Source organism: Melopsittacus undulatus, chromosome 11 (genome assembly GCF_012275295.1).
Source record: "Melopsittacus undulatus isolate bMelUnd1 chromosome 11, bMelUnd1.mat.Z, whole genome shotgun sequence".
NCBI lineage: Eukaryota > Metazoa > Chordata > Aves > Psittaciformes > Psittaculidae > Melopsittacus > Melopsittacus undulatus.
Genome location: NC_047537.1, coordinates 18,349,409 through 18,367,329, shown reverse-complemented (window position 1 = coordinate 18,367,329; position 17,921 = coordinate 18,349,409). Strand labels below are relative to the sequence as shown.

Here is a 17,921-nt window from a genome sequence, read left to right as displayed (position 1 = left end):
AAATATCCCTGTCACAAAGACAACAGCTGCCCTACAGCCTCTTTCTCCTGTGGCTCTTGCTGCCCTAACAGTAGAAGGTATGCATAAGATGAGGATAATGTCTATTCTGCTTTTACAATTTCTCTGCGGCTGTCAAGGTGAAGAAAAGGGAAAGAGATTGAAAAGGCACGAAGGGAAAGGCACTAGGAGGTACCAAATCACTCAGGGTTTTTCTGGAGCCTGGATCTTCATCTCAACCTGCAACATACAAATGAACCATCACAGTTTCAATCAGAAATACAGCAGATCCAGACTTTTGCCAGTGGAGAAGGATCTAGACAACACCACATAATCATTCAGAACTACTTTAAGTAATCTTTTATCTGTGCACTTGTGTGATATTATTAGCATGCTCCAGCGAGGCAGACATGGCCCAAGTCATACTCAAAATCATTTACAAGCAAGATTTTCCAGGCTGGTGTGTGTCACATCTCTGTTAATTGAAGTCAAGAATAACTACTGCAATACTTGTAGCATCCTCATGGGGTCTCAAACCAATCTGAAGAAAGGGCCTGTATGCTGAAGATACTGTACTAGGGTGTATTTAAACTGTTCTTGCCTCAGTCATCTGAGCCAGAGGGTAGCTAACACATGATTCCTTCTTTAAGAAAACTCACTGACACAATTTTTATCTATTTTAAACTTTAAATAATTTTCCTCCTTTGTTTACAGTTAATTTTGTACAGAAGATTTAGGATGAAAGGTTCTAGTTCCTAATAATATTATTTTTTGGCATTTATTTGTTTTTTAAACAAGAGCCCTTCACAGGAGGCAAAAATAATTTTGCTGTGATGGGTATTGCTTATCCTACAGGCTAAAAGTACAAAACAAAGACAGAGTATATTACCAACAGAAAGAAAAGTGTGAAAATGGAAACGAAGTCTTGCCAACAAGAAGAACAGTCAGTTATAGTGGAAGAAATCAGTGAATGTGAACAGTAAAGGAGCCCTTCCTCAGTCCTGGTTCTCTTGGGGTGTGAGCAATCAATCCATAATCAGTCTAGCTTGAAACTGAAGTAGAAAACTAACTTGCTCTATGGTAAGATTTTGCAAGCAGTCTGCTTTTATCTAATTTTTTAAGAAAAATATTTACATGAAGTATCCGAATACATCACTTTCTGTGTTCAGAAACCACTAGGCTTGCTTAACACTGCTTTTTCTTATCAGCAAGCTCTGATAATGCACTCTTAACTGCTTGCTGTTGAGCATCTGCAGCTGTCCAGCAGGGCACACGGCAGCACATTCTACTTTCATTCCTTTACAAAGGACAATTTTCTACTCACAATACCTTATCCTTCAGCATGGTTTCAAACCAGCATTACAATTGCAAATTTGAATGGTTCTCTTTTTAATATATGTATTTTAATAAGTAGCAACCAAAGAAAAACTATTTTGTGACAGTGAAATAAAAGGCATTATTTTAAACAGCTGGCAAATGACTATTTTAAAGCATTGCCTTGAAAGTTTAACTACAATTTTAAAATCTACCCTGAATTGCAACTAACACAGATCCTTGGGAACTTCCCTGAAATTAATTTTTTCCATTCTGATGTGCCATGATTGTACAGTACATTTTTGTTTTGGAGCAACTGTACATACAGCTTGCTCTTTTTGCCATTGAGTAATGGACCAGAGCCATAATGAAGCCTATGACACCTAATCTATGTGTATTCCAGACTAGATACATCTGTATTTTGAATTAAACATATGAAACAGATGAACTGCTTAAAAAAAGTGCAATGGAAAAAATGCCCCATAAAGTTGTCAGAATGAAGTCACCTAATTCAAGACACTGTTGACCCTGTTTCCTTCAGGTAAAAATACTGTGATTAAATGATGCTTGTATTGTCTGTTCTCTCTCAACAGTCAAAGCAGAAAGAACAGTCTTCCTGCAAGTTGTAGTCTTTTTTCTGTAGATCAACTTCAAACTAGGAGGGAGGGAAAGCAGAGACATTAGTACAAAGGGTATGGAGAAGAGGGAGGGAAAAAAGGGAGGGAAAGAAAAAGAAAACTGAAGAAAAAGTATTTTAAGTCACAGGACAGGGACTTCAAGCACATCCCTTTGGTTCTGTCAAAACTGTCTTCACAGAAAAGTAACTTGGCTTTGTTGTCTCATCTGTATGTGATGCAGACAATGCTGATTCATCTCTCAGATGTGTTCCTATCCCACACCCCTTGATGCCTATCAATACTTTTTGGAAGATGAAGGTAAAATAAAACACCAGAGTAAATGCATCCTATACTTTGGAAACAAGTGCTTTCTCTGTGCCCAGGAGTTTACTAGGCAACTGGTCATTGAGAATAATGGTTAGCCCATTGTGTAAGTCTCTAAACTATAAATATGTACTTCATTTTTCAGAAACAGAAGCTTGTACACTTCACAAAATAGGATTCCCTGCCCCCCCTTACAAAAATACGCTTGAGTTTTCTAGAACTAATACTGTTCCCTTGACAGAATTCAAGCTGTGCTGTGATCTGAAAATCTTTTTGGCCATGGACTGCTCTAAAAGAAATCTTTCTTCTGCTACAATGCCAAGAGAAAAGCAGTGGCATCTCTCAAGCCAACCTGTTACAAGGGGTAAAAGGCCACTATTAGAGACTGTCCATTAAAATTACTCTGGTCTCTCATCAAATATATTTGCTGAACTGCTGTACACAATACAGAATTACCATTTTACAGATTTTTGAAAGAAAATTGAGGTAATGCCTGCCCTGAAGAACACTATGGTGGGAAAAACTCCAGAACTCTCTACGCAACAGATGGTTCCTAAAAAATGTTAATGTGAAATTCTCACCTGCTCTCTTGCTGAAGACAGACTTTGTGTTACATCCTCTGATTTCTGATACCAGTTACTTTCTGCATTCTTGCAGAGGTGCTGCCAGTCCAGTTCCGTGTGCACTTTATTCTGCTCCAGTATCCATTCTTGCTCAGCTGCCAGAGACATTTGTTTATACCTGTGACACACAGAGAGAAGCTGTTGATTGCAGCAGGATAAATACTGAGGATGTTTTGAGTTTGAGTTTTTGGTTTTGTTTTAAATCTCAGCCCTGTTTACTGTCCTCTTCTTTCCTTGTTCTATTTTCCAAATCTATTACATTCTACTCTAAGTATTTTACTGGACAAAAGTATCTTAATCGCTTAGAGCTCAGCAGGCTCCAGTGTCCATCTCTATGGGTATTTAGAATCATCTTCAGAGGTCACCTCAGCAAAGCTGGCATAAACTGCTCACCACCAATACTGCTCTCAGCAATACCATTGACAGCATGTTTCCCATTTGCTAATAATGGAAACAGGATACAAAAGAGCTAGGAATCTAAGTTGTTGGACTGTCAGGGTAAAATTCCTAAGCTCAAATGCTGCTGCACACGCATACACTGAAAACACAACTAGGAAAGAGAGATCAGAGGTGCACAAAATGAGAGAAACCTCATATGCAAAATTTAAGAGCTTTCAAAACCAATTTCAGCACAAGCTGAGCTTTTAAAACATGAAGCTGTCAAGACTTCAGAGGGCTCATAAGCTTGATTGTAAATGTCATTTTAGACAAAGCTTTAAACGAAGCTTTAGTCATCTTTACTACTCTTCATCCTTATGGAATTTGGCCATCTGTGCCCTCAACTTCTCTTCCTGTCCATGCATTGATTGATTTTGGAATTCTTTAGAGACAGACTCCTAAGAAATCTCAATCAGATGAGAATCTTGGCCTGGTTTTAGCACCACAATTTGGTTTTGAAGTCTACATACAAGAACAACCACCCTCCCATGTTAATATATATTTGCTTAAGACAATTAACAAAACACATGATGCAATCTTGAACATAAAACTATCCAACGACTTTTTTTAATTAGGAGCTCAGAGGGACCTTTTTATGAGCCAAATGCATATTGCAAACCAGTATTTCCAGTCATACAGAATGCAGAAATTCTTTAGTTTCCAGTCATCTTCTTCAACTGGCAACTGTCACTTTCTAGGCTGGCTATGAAAGAAGTCCTTCTGGTGTGTTGTTCCCAGATACTTTTCCACATGATCTCATTTTCTTGTTAAGCCCTGAGAGGTTTCTTGATTACATCAATCATAAAACTAATGTTTATATGCATACATTGAAATTTTGCTACAAATTTTGCTGCAGTAATATACATAGAACATAAAACAGCCCGAGTTGGAACTATTATCTGGTCCAGCCTTTCATGGTAAAGGAGCCTAGATAAGATTATCTAGTACCCTGTCCAACCAGGCCTTGAAAACCTCTAATAGTGAGGACTCTTCCCTGTCCCTAGGACAGTGGTTCCAGCAATAATTGTTCTCATTGTAAAAATCATTTTTACATTGAGATGAAACCTCTCCCAGTGCAACTTGTACCCCTGGCCCCTGTCTTCTCCATGGGGCTCCTTGTGAAGAGAGACCCTCCATCCTCTTTGTAGCATACCAGAAAACCCCAACAAGGTTCCCTCAAGCCTTCTCCAGGAAAAGACCCAATTCCTTTAGTCTTTCTTCACAGGGCAAGTTCTCTAGCTCTTCAGTCTCCTCTGTGGCCCTCTCCAGTCTGCCCATGTCTTTTTCCAATTGTGGGCACCAGAACTGACCCAGTACTTCAGGTGTGGCATCTGTTTAACCATGAATTACTGTGAGCTTTCCACACAAACTGGGCACAAAAATGGAATGATGTTCTCAATTTCTTTCAGCACAGTTTATGAGACAAGAGAAATCAGGTCACTTACATCCTGAAGAGAGCATCTTCCTCTCTTAAGCAAGCCCTGTGACTCCACTCTCTTCTGCATAGCAAAATTTCCAGACTTTTATGTCTCATCTGCAGCTTCTATTACCACTATTTAGTTGGACTTATGACCAATGCTGAATCTTTCTTATGCCACTGCAGAGTTTAACTCGAATTTATCACATAACTAACCTTGTGATTAGCACAAAGCACATCATCATCTCACCTAATTATTAGGATCAGGTAATCCTAAAAATAAAGTTGTCTTGTTTTGGGTTAAAATGACTCATAAAGAAGCCATTTTAACAGGTAATCTACTCCATTTAACATATTCCTTTACCATACTGAAAATATTCTTCACATTAATTGAAGAACTGAAAGAGAGCTATGTCTGGTGTCCCAAATAAGAGACTGTAGGAATCCATAGAGCACAAAATGCTGACTTGAATATTCAGTTTTCACTTATATATTAATCTCCTGAGCATGCACTCACACAAAAAAAGACCAGGTTTAAAATAAGACAGAAGTGTGTGTTAAAAGAAGTTAACAAATTAGATTGAACAGTCTTGAGCTATAGGAAAAAGAAAAACCCAAATTAAGTTATTTCAGACTTTTTTGACACTACTTAAAGGTAAAATTTTATATATAAACCAACAAATATCAACAGAAGTAAGCACTGGAACAGGCTTCCCAGGGCAGTGGTTGAGTCACCATCCCTGCAGGTATTTAAAAGATATTTAGATGTTGCACTTGCAGACAATGGTTTAATGGTGGATTTGGCTCTGTTAGGTTTATGGCTGGACTCAGTGATATTAAAGGTCTTTTCCAACCTAAATGAACTTAAGCTTCTGTGTTCCACTAGAGATAAAGTGACAAGAAGGCTGCTAGGAAATAGGAAGCTATGAGAAAGAGTTCCTCACACACACACTCATGTAAACAATTACAAGTAATTTTAATATCAAATATATTTTTACACAAAAGCAAAGGAAAGCAGGCTTCGTTATTCTTTAAAGTTTAGAATACAGACAGATATAATGTTCCTCATAAAGTATCATAGTCAGAAGGTCAAATTTCATTCTTAGTAAGATTATCCTTTTTGATGAAAGGTCAGCAATGCAAGAGGCAGAAGTGTGTGGGGGGAAGCCTTTCAATGAGGAGAATGAGAAACAAGAAGCATTTACCCAGCTCACTGAAACTGCCTCCACTCCCTAATGCTGACTTCTCCTGCAGTTCCATGACTAACAAATTTAGCCATGTGCTGTCTACAGAAAACGATTTTACACAATATCAGATTACGAAACACATTCTTAAGAGTTCCTTACAAGGGGCAGCTGCCAGGCAAACAAACCAACAGCTACTACGCAAGTAGTGCATAATTTTCTAAATCGTCATTACAAATCTCATCAATTTATGAAAAAAAAAGACAAAAAATAAAGCTTATGTAAGTCCAACAACGTTAAACCAGAACTGCTAGATGGCTCTGCAGCAACACAACACTGTGTGTCCATATTTTTATACCCCTTTCTAACAAGCAAACTCTCCTTATAGGTCTTGGATTTTTCTCTCCATCTGATGTTTCAGGTTCACATACTCCTGATGCTGATGATCTATGTGACTATTCCTAGAACACATTAAAACACATTAAAGACCATCTCTGGTGACCTAATGAGGCATCCATATGTAATTTCTTTAACAGTAAGACATAACTATAAATACAAGGTGCTGTAATCCCCTAAAGAAAGTTGCCATCAAAATTTTTCTCATAAGTTGTTTGAAACCAATTATAACAACTGCAACTTCTCAACAATATATGCAACTTTTGAAGTATTGAGGATCTGCTGAAAAGGATTTTAAGACTTTCACTTAACAGAGCTCCTCCTCCCCCCAAAGTTTCTGTTACATAAGATATGGCAAAACAAGGGCTGGCCACCAGAAATCCGATCTTTTAGATACATTTAAAAATAGAAGCAGCTCATATCTTTTCCTCTCCTCCTCCTAGTATTTGCTACTAACAAAAAATGCTTCTCTGAGATACAGTGGAAGAATAGTAGTAAGGCCAATATTTCAAACAAATACAAAAAGCCAATACTGCTACTGTGACCAGTAAGTTCCCTAATGATACCCTGAATAGTTTCAAGCTCTGGGTTCATCCCTGCAAGACTCAATAGGCTTGGTACAGTCTGGTAGATGGCCAAACAGTCGTGGATTGATATTGTGCAGTTCTGCAACCTTCTAATTACTTTCAACAATATATTGCAGTTATTTTCAGCAGCTGAATGACCAATGCACTTGTTTGATCATACAACAAATACATAGACAGAACTGCAAACTAGAACTGGATAGTCACAAAAAGCTAAACACATATTTACTTTCATATTCTGCTATAATTTTGCTTTTAATTTTACACTTCACCTGACTCAATCCAAATTCTGTAGCCAACACTTAGACATATAAATAAAGTCTAACAGAAGCGGCATCTCCACATAGACCAGACAGGCACTTTTACACCTCCCTTGTTCATCTCACAGCTTCTTAGGGCAAGTCAGATCAGAAGAGTAGTCACTGTACTGCTCAGTGATTAGTACCCAGCTTAGCCTAGCAAAAAGGCAATGCTGGGCATAGAAGACTCAAAATCCTCCATCCATTCCCAACAGACATGCTCCATATAAAATTCCTGAAAGTGGCCTTAGAATTTGAACACGTTCCAGAACTACAGTGACATAAATCAGTCAGTGATCTTTGAGGAATTCCAGGTCCATGTCCAGATCACTTCTAATAACTAAAAAAAGTTATTTAAAACTTATCTAGTCATCTCCACACCAAAAATGCAGTTTGACCCAAATACTTTACAGCAGTTAACATTTTAAACAGGATAATCCCAAAGATACTGTTATAGCTGAAGATGATAGTTCTATCAAACAAGAATGATGTGTGGAAAGAAATAATCTTTTATCCTCTGCTCCCCACAAGATTTGGAAGTCTATACAGAATAATAAAAATAAGTGAGAGTGGCCAAGCTAAACAAAGGCATTGCTTTAGCTATCTTAATATTATAGTTGGTTTTATTAGTCATAGATCTTGGTCCTGTGACAGATACGCCCCAACAGACTTCTTTCTTTCACAGAGGCCTACCAGAGAAGGTGGGATAAAAGGCATTTAAGAGTGCACAAATCCAACTCCCATTGCAAGATTAGCTTCCAACAGCTTAAAATAGCTGAAGGGCTGAACCATTTGTGTTGAATCCACAGTACAACATAGCAGCTGATGTCTAATAACCTTAGATGATATTATTGACAATGGTTGACACCATTATCACTTGTCTCCTCACATACATAGAAGGAAAGTGCATCTTGATGTAACACACAGGAGACATCACACAATACTTTCAGATTCATCTGATTTGCCAGAGGTGTTCAGTGCCCAAGGAAAAAGCATTCTTTTTCTGACAAATCCTTTTCTGCTCCCCACACTGTGTTTCCCATATGCCATCTCCATCCAGTCATACTGTCCCCCCAGTGACTACATAAATTATATAGGGACAAGTTACATGTTTAAGAGCATCCTCACTTTCACATAATGCTATCGTATCTCTAACAGGCTACCAGAAATCACACAAGTCATTGTGGAAACCAAGATACAGAAGGTGCAAAGATAGCCTAAGTCACTTCTGTTAGCCCTCACTCTGTTCATGTCCTAGGTGTTCCTCTGTCAGAATAGATAATCAGATCTCCACGCTCAAAGTGCTCTTTATTGTATGAATGATTTTATCACACCATCCCAATCCAGAAATGTCCCAGAGAAGCTAAACTTCTCTTTTCCTGAACACAATTCTAAGGAAGCCACATCTCACCTGCAAAACTGTTCCAACTCTTAATTAATGTTCTTCAACATGTTGTATCATCAGCAGCAATAACGAAATTAAGGTTTTTTGTTTCTTTCCTTGACAAGCATAACCAGGTGTACTCTAGCAACACCAATCTCTGCCTCTTAGCATTTTCTGATGTTTTCATTTGAGTAACTGTGATATCATACTGTTTGAACTCTTAGTTTCTCTCTTCTAAAAATTCTCAGGGTATAGAAAAAAACCCCAAAACGACAACCTTTCAATTTGATAAAATTCTTCATGCATGTCTTGAAGCTGCTTTTTGACATCTTGCAGCATGTACACTGAGTAACAAACACTGCTAGAGACACAACGATATGGTGGTCATTCAATTCTGCTGGCCTAGATTTCACATTTATCCCTAAGGCAATTAAAAAAAATAATTATTTTCATATTCTGCTTTCTGTTGGCAATCTTCAGATTGTGCTACTATGCAGCATACAGTGTAAGTAGAATATTCTTCATTTGGGTAAGCAGAAATAGATTTTTTTTAAGTCACCGTCATGAACATTACATCCTCCCTACCTAGGAAATGCAACACTAAAAGATTTGCTCCCTCTGTATCTTCCTTTCAGCTACTGTTGCTCCAAATGCATCTGATGGCTACCAGTTCAAAAGATCAGATAAATCTTAACTTCCCTCCTCCACCCCAATCGTAAATACATTAAAAATAAAAAACGCCCACAAGATGCTTTCTGGATCCAAGGCACTGAAAGAAACTGTGCTCAGTCTATACCCACTAAGGCATCAAAGTATTTTTATAAGTGCCTTTTAAAAGCCTGATATATGTTTTATTAGCTAAAGTTAGCAGTACATTATTAGCCAAAACCCTTTGCATGAGGAATAAAAAACAAGACCACAGCTCCAGCCTATTATTTCCTTGAAATCATCAAATTGAAATCACAATTTTTCTTGGAAAGAGGTGGTTAAGAAAAAATATAGCTCTTTAACAATCTCTTTCTACAATTACCTTAAAATTAGAAGGCACCACACAGTTTCCTATGAAAACAACCCTCCTCTCTATCTCCATACATCTCACTTAAATAAACAGCACTCGTAAATTGAATGTGGTATCTTGATGTGAACTTGGGTTACATATAATACAATTCATTTTATATAAAAATATGAATGATTATACCTTTTTGTAATTTCAAAATACTGCTTTCCAGAGAGCTATATTACCTAGAAATGCAAATTAATAGGGGAAAAGGGAATATTTTGCCTTTGACAGCAGCAGTATTTATAATTTCACATTAGTTTTAATAAGAATCATAACAGAAATAGCAGTGTAACTTTAAATATAGATTACACCAATTGCCTGAATGTCTTACAGACAAAAGAACAGTAAACCTATATAGAACATTAACAGGTGATTTAGGAAAGAGCGTACATACAAGAAACAACATCTTATAACAAGCACAGTTTACTCATACAACCTAAACAGCAAAGTTACCCATTACTGTCCACTTACTTAAAGCCGACCCAGAAAGAGGCAATTCAGTGGAGATTTTGCAGCTGTTACTACTAAAATGCTACTTCAACAAGAAGTTAGATGCCATGTTTGAGACAGTTACTTTTCAACCAAGTAAGGAGAACAAAGTGATGCTGAAGCACATTTCAAAGTAGTAAGAGCTTTCAGGCTTCCATACAATCTCTCTCTGTCAGAGGTCTAAAGTTTTAAAACATTATTTAAAGTATAAAGAAGCTGTACTTTTCTCTCTTCCTTTATAACATACCCTTATTGTACCAAGATGAGCAATACATGCATGACAGACTAGCAGAGCTAATAAACCAAGACTGTATCTCTTCCTTTCAAAACTACAGAAAAGAAAATGCCACACAGACAGTATCAGTTAAGTATCTCCAGCTACAACTGTCTTCCTTGGTGATTCCTACCACATGAGTACTAGCACAGCTGTTTCACTATGTGCTGCATGTCAAGCAATCAGCATTGGCACAACTAGTGTGTCTATCTTGTCAACAGTTCCAACAAGAAAGATCAAGTTCCAAGTTTGCATCACTTACGTGATACCTCCTTCTTTACTGCTAGGAGCTGGTTTGCTATTTACCTTACAAGTAAAGTTAGCCATATAAACAGCAAATGTACACTATTACACAACCCAATTGGAATAGATAAAATATTGTAGAAGCTGGGGGATAGAATAATGAGTAATAACATACAAGAGAAACCTGGGATGTCAGATACTGAGCAGTGACACACCTCTGGCAAAGTACAGTGCAGGCTATGCTGTGGGGTACATGACAGCTTACTGTTATGCAGGACAGTCTTAAGAATAGGAGGCATAAGTTACTGCATAAGTAAAATACAAGGTATGGTTGGAAGAAACGATTGCTCCTGGGACTGAGAAATGGGTACATATTCTACAGAGAGGTCAGGAATGTAAAATGAGGGCAATGCACCATGAGGAGCACTGACGTTGAGTCCCTAGAGCAAATATCCTCAGGGAGGACAGGAAAAGAGAGACAAATGGATGAAGGCAATGCTACCGGGAACCTAGGGATCAAGCATCCTGCAGGACTAGAGGGTTGTATGCTTGGAGGGCAGAGAGGAACATAAAGATGTAATCAAGTGGGAGTGAAAGAAAACACTGCCAGTGGCAGCCAGCAGAGCCCAGGAGAAGGGTGGGCAGTCACACTGAGGGCCCAGAGCGTCAGATGCTCTGAGGCAGAAGGGCAGATGGCCGGCAGGCTGTCAAGGTCAAGCCTCTTAGTTCTCAGTAGAGGAGCACAAGATAATGCTTGCGGCTCAGAGGCAGCACAGAGGGCACTCTGTAGGAGGAAGGGTCTGGTCCCCAGAGAAAGAAAAGGGCGGAAGATGCACGGGTCGCACCGGGAGCTCCCAAGGACACGCTGCGGCTCAAGCGGCCGCTGCGCCTTCTGATGGCCCCCGCGCATCACTCCGGTCGCGGCTCGGCTCTCGTGGCACCAACCTCCATAGGCCGCGTCTCCCGGCAGCCGCGGCGCAAACACCCGGTCAAGAGGCGGGTCCGTGTCCATGGGAACCGCGGCCCCGTAGCCCGGCCCCGGCTCGCTCCAGGCGGGGCTCGTCGCGAGCATCGCTTACGCCCAATGGGCGCTGTGCCGGCCCCGGCCCGGCCCCGCCTGCAGCCCGGCTCAACCGCGGCTCCCCCAGCCCCCGTGCTGCCGCCGCAGCTCTGCTGGGGACCGCAGCTCCTTCACTGCCCCTCCTCTTGCTCAGCAAACCGGAGCTTCTCCGCTTCTCTCACTCCCTGTTTCTCCTCCCTCTCCATTGTAATACAGCAGCACCTCCGGATTGTGTGAGCACGTGCGCGCTCCTTTGTAGACCTGGTCTCCCAGGAACAGCCCCTTCTGCCAAAACACAGCTATAAATTATTTAATACTCTCAAATCGCGTTTTCCTGTTCACTTGTCTTCCTACACGTTTTATCAGACTGTTCAGTATAAAACAATTTCTCCCTCATGCAGATCAGGAAGGGGAGTCCTGGCCCGTTTCAGGTACAGCTGTTAAGAAATGGCACAAATGGAACAAACTAGCCATTCCCTACAGATTCCACTGCATCGCCTGAAAAACTCTTTTAAAATCTTGTAAAACAAGCTCAGGCCAACTACAACATGCAGTCATGCAGCACAGATAAGGAAGCTCTGCTACCAAGGTATTTAATTATTCAAAAATGTATCTGTCAACTAAACCAGACTACGCTGTCTGTATGAGATAGGAAGGAGTAAAACCCGAACTAGATGTAAAGTATGATTTTCCCTTAGTCACTCAATGACTCGCTTTGCAGGAAGAAGTCATGGGGCAAACTTCCTGTAACGCTCTCTCACAGCTTTGCCAGATGGAAGACCTTTCAGCAACCTGAATGTTGCCTGAATTATGCCTGAAGTACACTCACTTAAAACAGAATATTATCAGTAGTTATTTTATATATATATGTGTATTTCCTTAGGTCATCAGAAGAGTATTTCCTAACCCTATGTTACCTAAAGAGAGCAGGTGTTTACTTCTACCTGTAACTATTATTGAGAGTCAGAATCAGAACTAATAATTTGACTTTAGAAATAAATCAAGTTTCATTTAGCTACATGAAGTGTATCTACATGTAATTTCATAACACTATGAATATTAAAGTGATTTAGTTGATTTGTTTGTATGACTCACCTCCGGTTTAAAATACAGCAGTGAAATCTGACTTCAAGTGATTTTCCAGATCTGAGCACACAAAAATTATAGTGCAGATCCCAGGATAATTTATACTCTGCAGTGGGCCCCTAAAAGCACTCATCAAAATCAGTACATAATAGGCAAATATCTAAATCCACATACCATGCCAACTGGCGGCATACTCCTTTTTCTTATGGCTTACTCCAGAGTTGCCCAGTCCCTCAACCACATTATCTTATGCAACCCTTCCTCACATACCCCCTTTCCCAATTAGCTGTAATTTCCTCCAAGGGACCTTCAGCCAGTCCCTAGTCACACAGTTAAACACGTCAGTTGCCCAAATGAGTAATTTCTAGTAACTCAATACCGTCCAAAATGAGTAAATTTTTATCTTACTGGTGAGTCAAACAGATTACAGTCTGTACAACATGGATTTTGGTATCAATGTAAAAACCTGTATACTCCCAAAATAAATGCAGAAAATGTCCTGGTTTCATAGATGGAAATTAAAAGAAAATTTTTGCTAAAAGGGAAAAGGTAACAAGAATTTAGAAGAGAGATATTTTCTGTTTTTATAAAACAGTAGCAAATTCATTAAGATTGAGGCTGAAGTTAAATTTCAGGCACCTTCAGAACCACAGTCAGAATCACTTCTGAACACAAGCCTTTGGACCCATCAGTGTACTGTGAAATATCAATACTTACAAGTAGCTCCCCAAAAGAAAGAAAATGGATTCACCCTCTAAAAAGGCTGTTTCAGAGGAAAAGCAGAGTATATCCCAGCTACAAATACACTACTAAGCTCAAAAGCATTTAAAAGACCATCTTCTAAATAAAAGTGCCCTACTTTTTAGCTTGCAAAGGACTCCAGAGGAATTTTTGGTCCCCTCTGAAATTTGAGTGATTATTTAGAACCTAAAGGACATCTTTAAGTTCAAGTTTTATCCAGACTAGATGAATTTGATTTTCATCTCTCTCTTGATGCCTATCTGTACAACTGTGTGTTATTTTTGAAAACTATAAATTTTTGTAGGTACAGTTCATGTTCTTCAGCTGAATCTTGAGAGCTATATAAAAAGACCTTATTTTCATACTTTAGAAACAAACTAAATATTACCAAAACTTCAACTCTGAGTATTACAGACCCTTCTACACTACAGATCTTACAAGGACTCTTTGTGCAACATGATCTGCTATATTTACATTTTTAATCAAAAGCAGAGGTGTATGCACTGCACAGTTAGCCATGTATGAAACCATTTGAAATATTCAGTGTTTCTGTGAACATTCTTAAAAATGCTGCAGTGAAAATCCGTAATTAATACAACAGATTCAAGTGCAAACAAGGAAACAGCCTCAAAACAAATTAACTCTATAAAAGCTTAATAAGAATAAACGTTTACAGGCACTTTTGAGGTAGTATTTGGGATTAACCTACAAACTGCAGGAACAGTGAAGAGTACGGCTAGAATTTGGAATAGGAAGGAGCAACCACCCAAAACTGCTGATATTCGGAAGCAATTCTACAGTTCAGGAAGTGCTAGGGAAGACATTTACTATCAGAAACCCTGTGTTTCAAAGCCATTAAGTTTTGTCCTCATGTTAGCTACCCTCTTCCTATTTATACTGTACAACAACAATGTTCCAGTCACTTCTGCCATCCTGGAAACCTGATGAGGCAAACATTTCCAGCATTTTCTGACCATCTTTACTGATGTGAGTGGCAAACAGTTATTGGATTCACTACCTCACTCTGTTTTTAAAGAAAACAATCTAGGAATCTCATGAAGCTTAACAGGAAAATGGAAAGTCCTGCACCTGGGTAGCAATAATCCCATACATGTGTACCGCCTGGGGCCAGCCAGTTGGAAAGGTGTGGGTCCTAATGGATATTGACTTGATCATGAGCCAGCAATGTGCCCTTCTGCTCAGCATCCAGCATATCATTAGCTTTCCTTGCTGTAAAGATGCAAAAGAAAAAATAACAAAGCCAAATTAAATACGTGAAAAAAGAACACACCAGGATCCTTACTTATTTGGAAACTGGTAAGAAATTATGGAGTGAAGGACTTCAGTGGAGGTTTGGTGGAATCTAGCATCTGTTAAGTATAGCCCAATGATATTATACTTTCCTATTAAGAATCCTCTTCAGCAAGAAACTAAACCAAGACTTTCAGAGTCTACTCTAGACATAGAATTTGCCTATTTAATGATTCTTCATGAGCTCAACACCACTTTGAGGGTACATGTAACAAGCAGCATACTTACAGATGAACAATGCGAAGACGCAGTGGTTTGGTTTTTATTTAGTTGGAATCATAAGGAAGAATTTTTCAAAGCTCCTTTTGTAGTTAGATGCCTTAAGTCACAGCCTCTCTGCTGCACGTTTAATATTCCCTCTACTTATAAGTGTACTGCATCATATTTAATGCGTAAGTGTGTACAACATAACCCTACCTAACAGATAGGGAGTTTGTGCCTTCATCTCTGCTCCAAATGTTTATGAAGTTATCCCAACCCTGTGCAGGCTTCTGCAAGCACAGCAACCCTGTGTTCTGCTCACTTACACTACTGCCTTATTGAATAGTGAATCAAATCCAGTGATCTGGATGCTGATGTTGGGATTATCATTTACTCTGACACTCTTATGAACACATCTCTTTCAGAAAAATGCATCCTTCAAAAACAATAGAAGCTGTCCACTACAAAAGTGAGACCACAGACCACCAGTCATGTTTTTTCAGCAGCCGGTCTATATGTATGGACATCCACTTCTGAAAAACAAACTGAAGTGACTCTCCTCTGCCTCTAGGTAAAAAAACACTGACCTCTTAAACAGTGTGAATGTTCTACAACTGAACTCTAACTAAAAAGCATATGTTGCACCCTGCTGACTAGGCTGCAGAGAGCTGGAGGCTCTAGTAGGGGCAATGTTGATATGTGAAGGACACAACAATCCTCTTTTTTGCCTTTTTAACACGTGTAGCTAACAAACAACCTCTTTCCTTATCTAGTCTCTTATATCATTTGAGTAGCTATAAGAGATACTGATGGTTTAAGTATTTTGCCAACTTCACTTCCACTGTTACACCTCTCTATTCCTAGACACCTCTGTCCCTCCCAATAACATCTTCACAAAGTACATACCTCTAAGGTTTGCATTAAAGATTCCACTGGTTCTACATTTCCATGATGTCATGATTCAAGTAAAGTGCAATAACAAAGCAGAAGATTCTGCAGGATGGAACTGTTCTTGAGAAATTAGTCAAGAGGGTGAAGTCATGACAAATGAAACTGTCTCCCTCAAGAACTGTAGGAGTTTTTCCAGTCCTTTGAGACCAGCAATGTAGATCACGCTTCCTTTTCCTACAGAAATAAGATTACCTGTAAAGACACATAAAAATGTCTTCAGCTGCTAGACTCCAGCAATTTTGCTGGGCCTCAGCCACTGCAATGCTTGCTTCAGAAGCTCCACAAGAATCAGTGGTTTTTGCTTTTCTGCACTTATCTTAATCTAGCTGGTAAGCGAATGGCCTAAATCAAGGTAATGCTAAATAATCAAAACTTCATTTTACTCATTAAGATTAACAATGTATGTCTCACTGGCTGTATGCTATCTACCCAAAACAAAGGACCCTTGCTCATCTTTGTACATTACTGCAATGAATCCCTAAGCAGGTACAAATGGGTACTACAGCAAAACTGAATCAGAAGTCAAAGCAAACACACCCCTGAGTGTCTCCACACAAGTGATAAGAATCACAGAATCATTTAGGTTGGAAAAGACCTTGTCCAACCATAAATCTAACACAGCCAAATCCACCACTAAACCATGTCCCTAAGTGCCACACCTCCAAATCTTTTAAATACCTCCGGGGATGGTGACCCCCTGGGCAGCCTGTTCCAGTGCTTGACCACCCTTTCAGGGAAGAAATTATTCTTAATATCCAATCACACCCCCACAACCCTCCCAGTGTACGTGAGGCCATTTCCTCTTGTCCTGTTGCTTGTTACTTGGAGAAGAGACCAACCCCACCTCACTTACACCCTCTTTTAGTAGTTGCAAGGGAGAGAGGTGCTCCCTGAATCTTTTCTCCAGGCTGAACCACTGCAGTTCTCTCAGCTGCTCCTCACAAGACTTGTGCTCCAGGTTCTTCACCAGCTTTGCTGCTCTTTGGACATGCTCCAGCACCACAATGCCTTTCTTATAGTGAGTGACACAGTATTCAAGGTGTGGTTTTAACAGTACTGAGTAGAAGTGCATGACCCTGTACACTGACTTGTGTTCTATAAGCACACAAAGGAGTGGAGCACCTACTCCAGAATTTCTTAAGCACTGAGCAGCTTAAGGAGTGCTGCTTTCTGCACTGCACTTTAGAAGCTCATCACAACCTGTATGAATGCAATATCAACAGCAATATCAACACACATTAAGTTTTATAATTCAACATTAGCATGACTAGCAGCAGAGCCATTACAGAAAGCTTACCCCGTCTGGATGCAAAATGAGGTAACTCAAGCAGGTATTTGGAGGTGGTGCTTGCTTAGTAAAGGATGAGGAAGGGGGCCTGTACGTTATCTGCAGAATGTACAATATCACGCTCAAAATGACCAAGAAGAACGAAAAGCTTCCAAAACGAACAAACATCCCCTGCCCTCCAAACCAAAACCAACAAACCTCACAAGGAAGCTCGAAAACCTTTTCTTATCTGAGGAGATAACAAAGCAACTGTGGTCACTCCCTGGAGCACAGGGATGTCGGGACAACACAGCCCGCACCGCAGCTGCCCCATACCTGCGGCCGCCCCGTACCTGCGGCCGCCCCGTACCTGCGGCCGCCTCACACCCGCGGCCGCCTCACACCTGCGGCCGCCTCACACCTGCGGCCGCTCTGCCCAGGCCGCGACCCACTGCGCCCCCGGGACCCCACTTCGGGCACGCCGGCCTGCACGCGCCTGACGTACCTGTGAGCGGGGGAACCTGTAACAGTAGTCACGTGATCAGAGACACACCCACTCAGCCCGAGGCTGATCCGCAGCTGGCGGGACGGGACGCGCGTGGGGTGGGGCGGGGCTGAGCGGGAGGGGGCGGGGCTGAGCGGGAGGGGGCGGGGCTTAACG

The 17,921-nt window shown here is 40.2% G+C and overlaps 1 protein-coding gene across 1 annotated transcript in view; it reads right to left on the bottom strand.

The window, feature by feature from the left end:
- CCDC57 (coiled-coil domain containing 57) overlaps window positions 1-17,805 on the bottom strand; it is a 40,145-nt gene extending 22,340 nt beyond the window's left edge. The window contains exons 1-2 of the mRNA XM_034067823.1: window positions 17,766-17,805; window positions 2,834-2,993 (exon numbers count right to left, since the gene is read on the bottom strand). Of these exons, the coding sequence (XP_033923714.1) occupies window positions 2,834-2,983 (150 nt within the window). The 5' untranslated portion in view covers window positions 2,984-2,993; window positions 17,766-17,805. The remainder of the gene's footprint in view (window positions 1-2,833; window positions 2,994-17,765) is intronic.
- Between the last annotated feature and the right edge of the window lie 116 nt (window positions 17,806-17,921).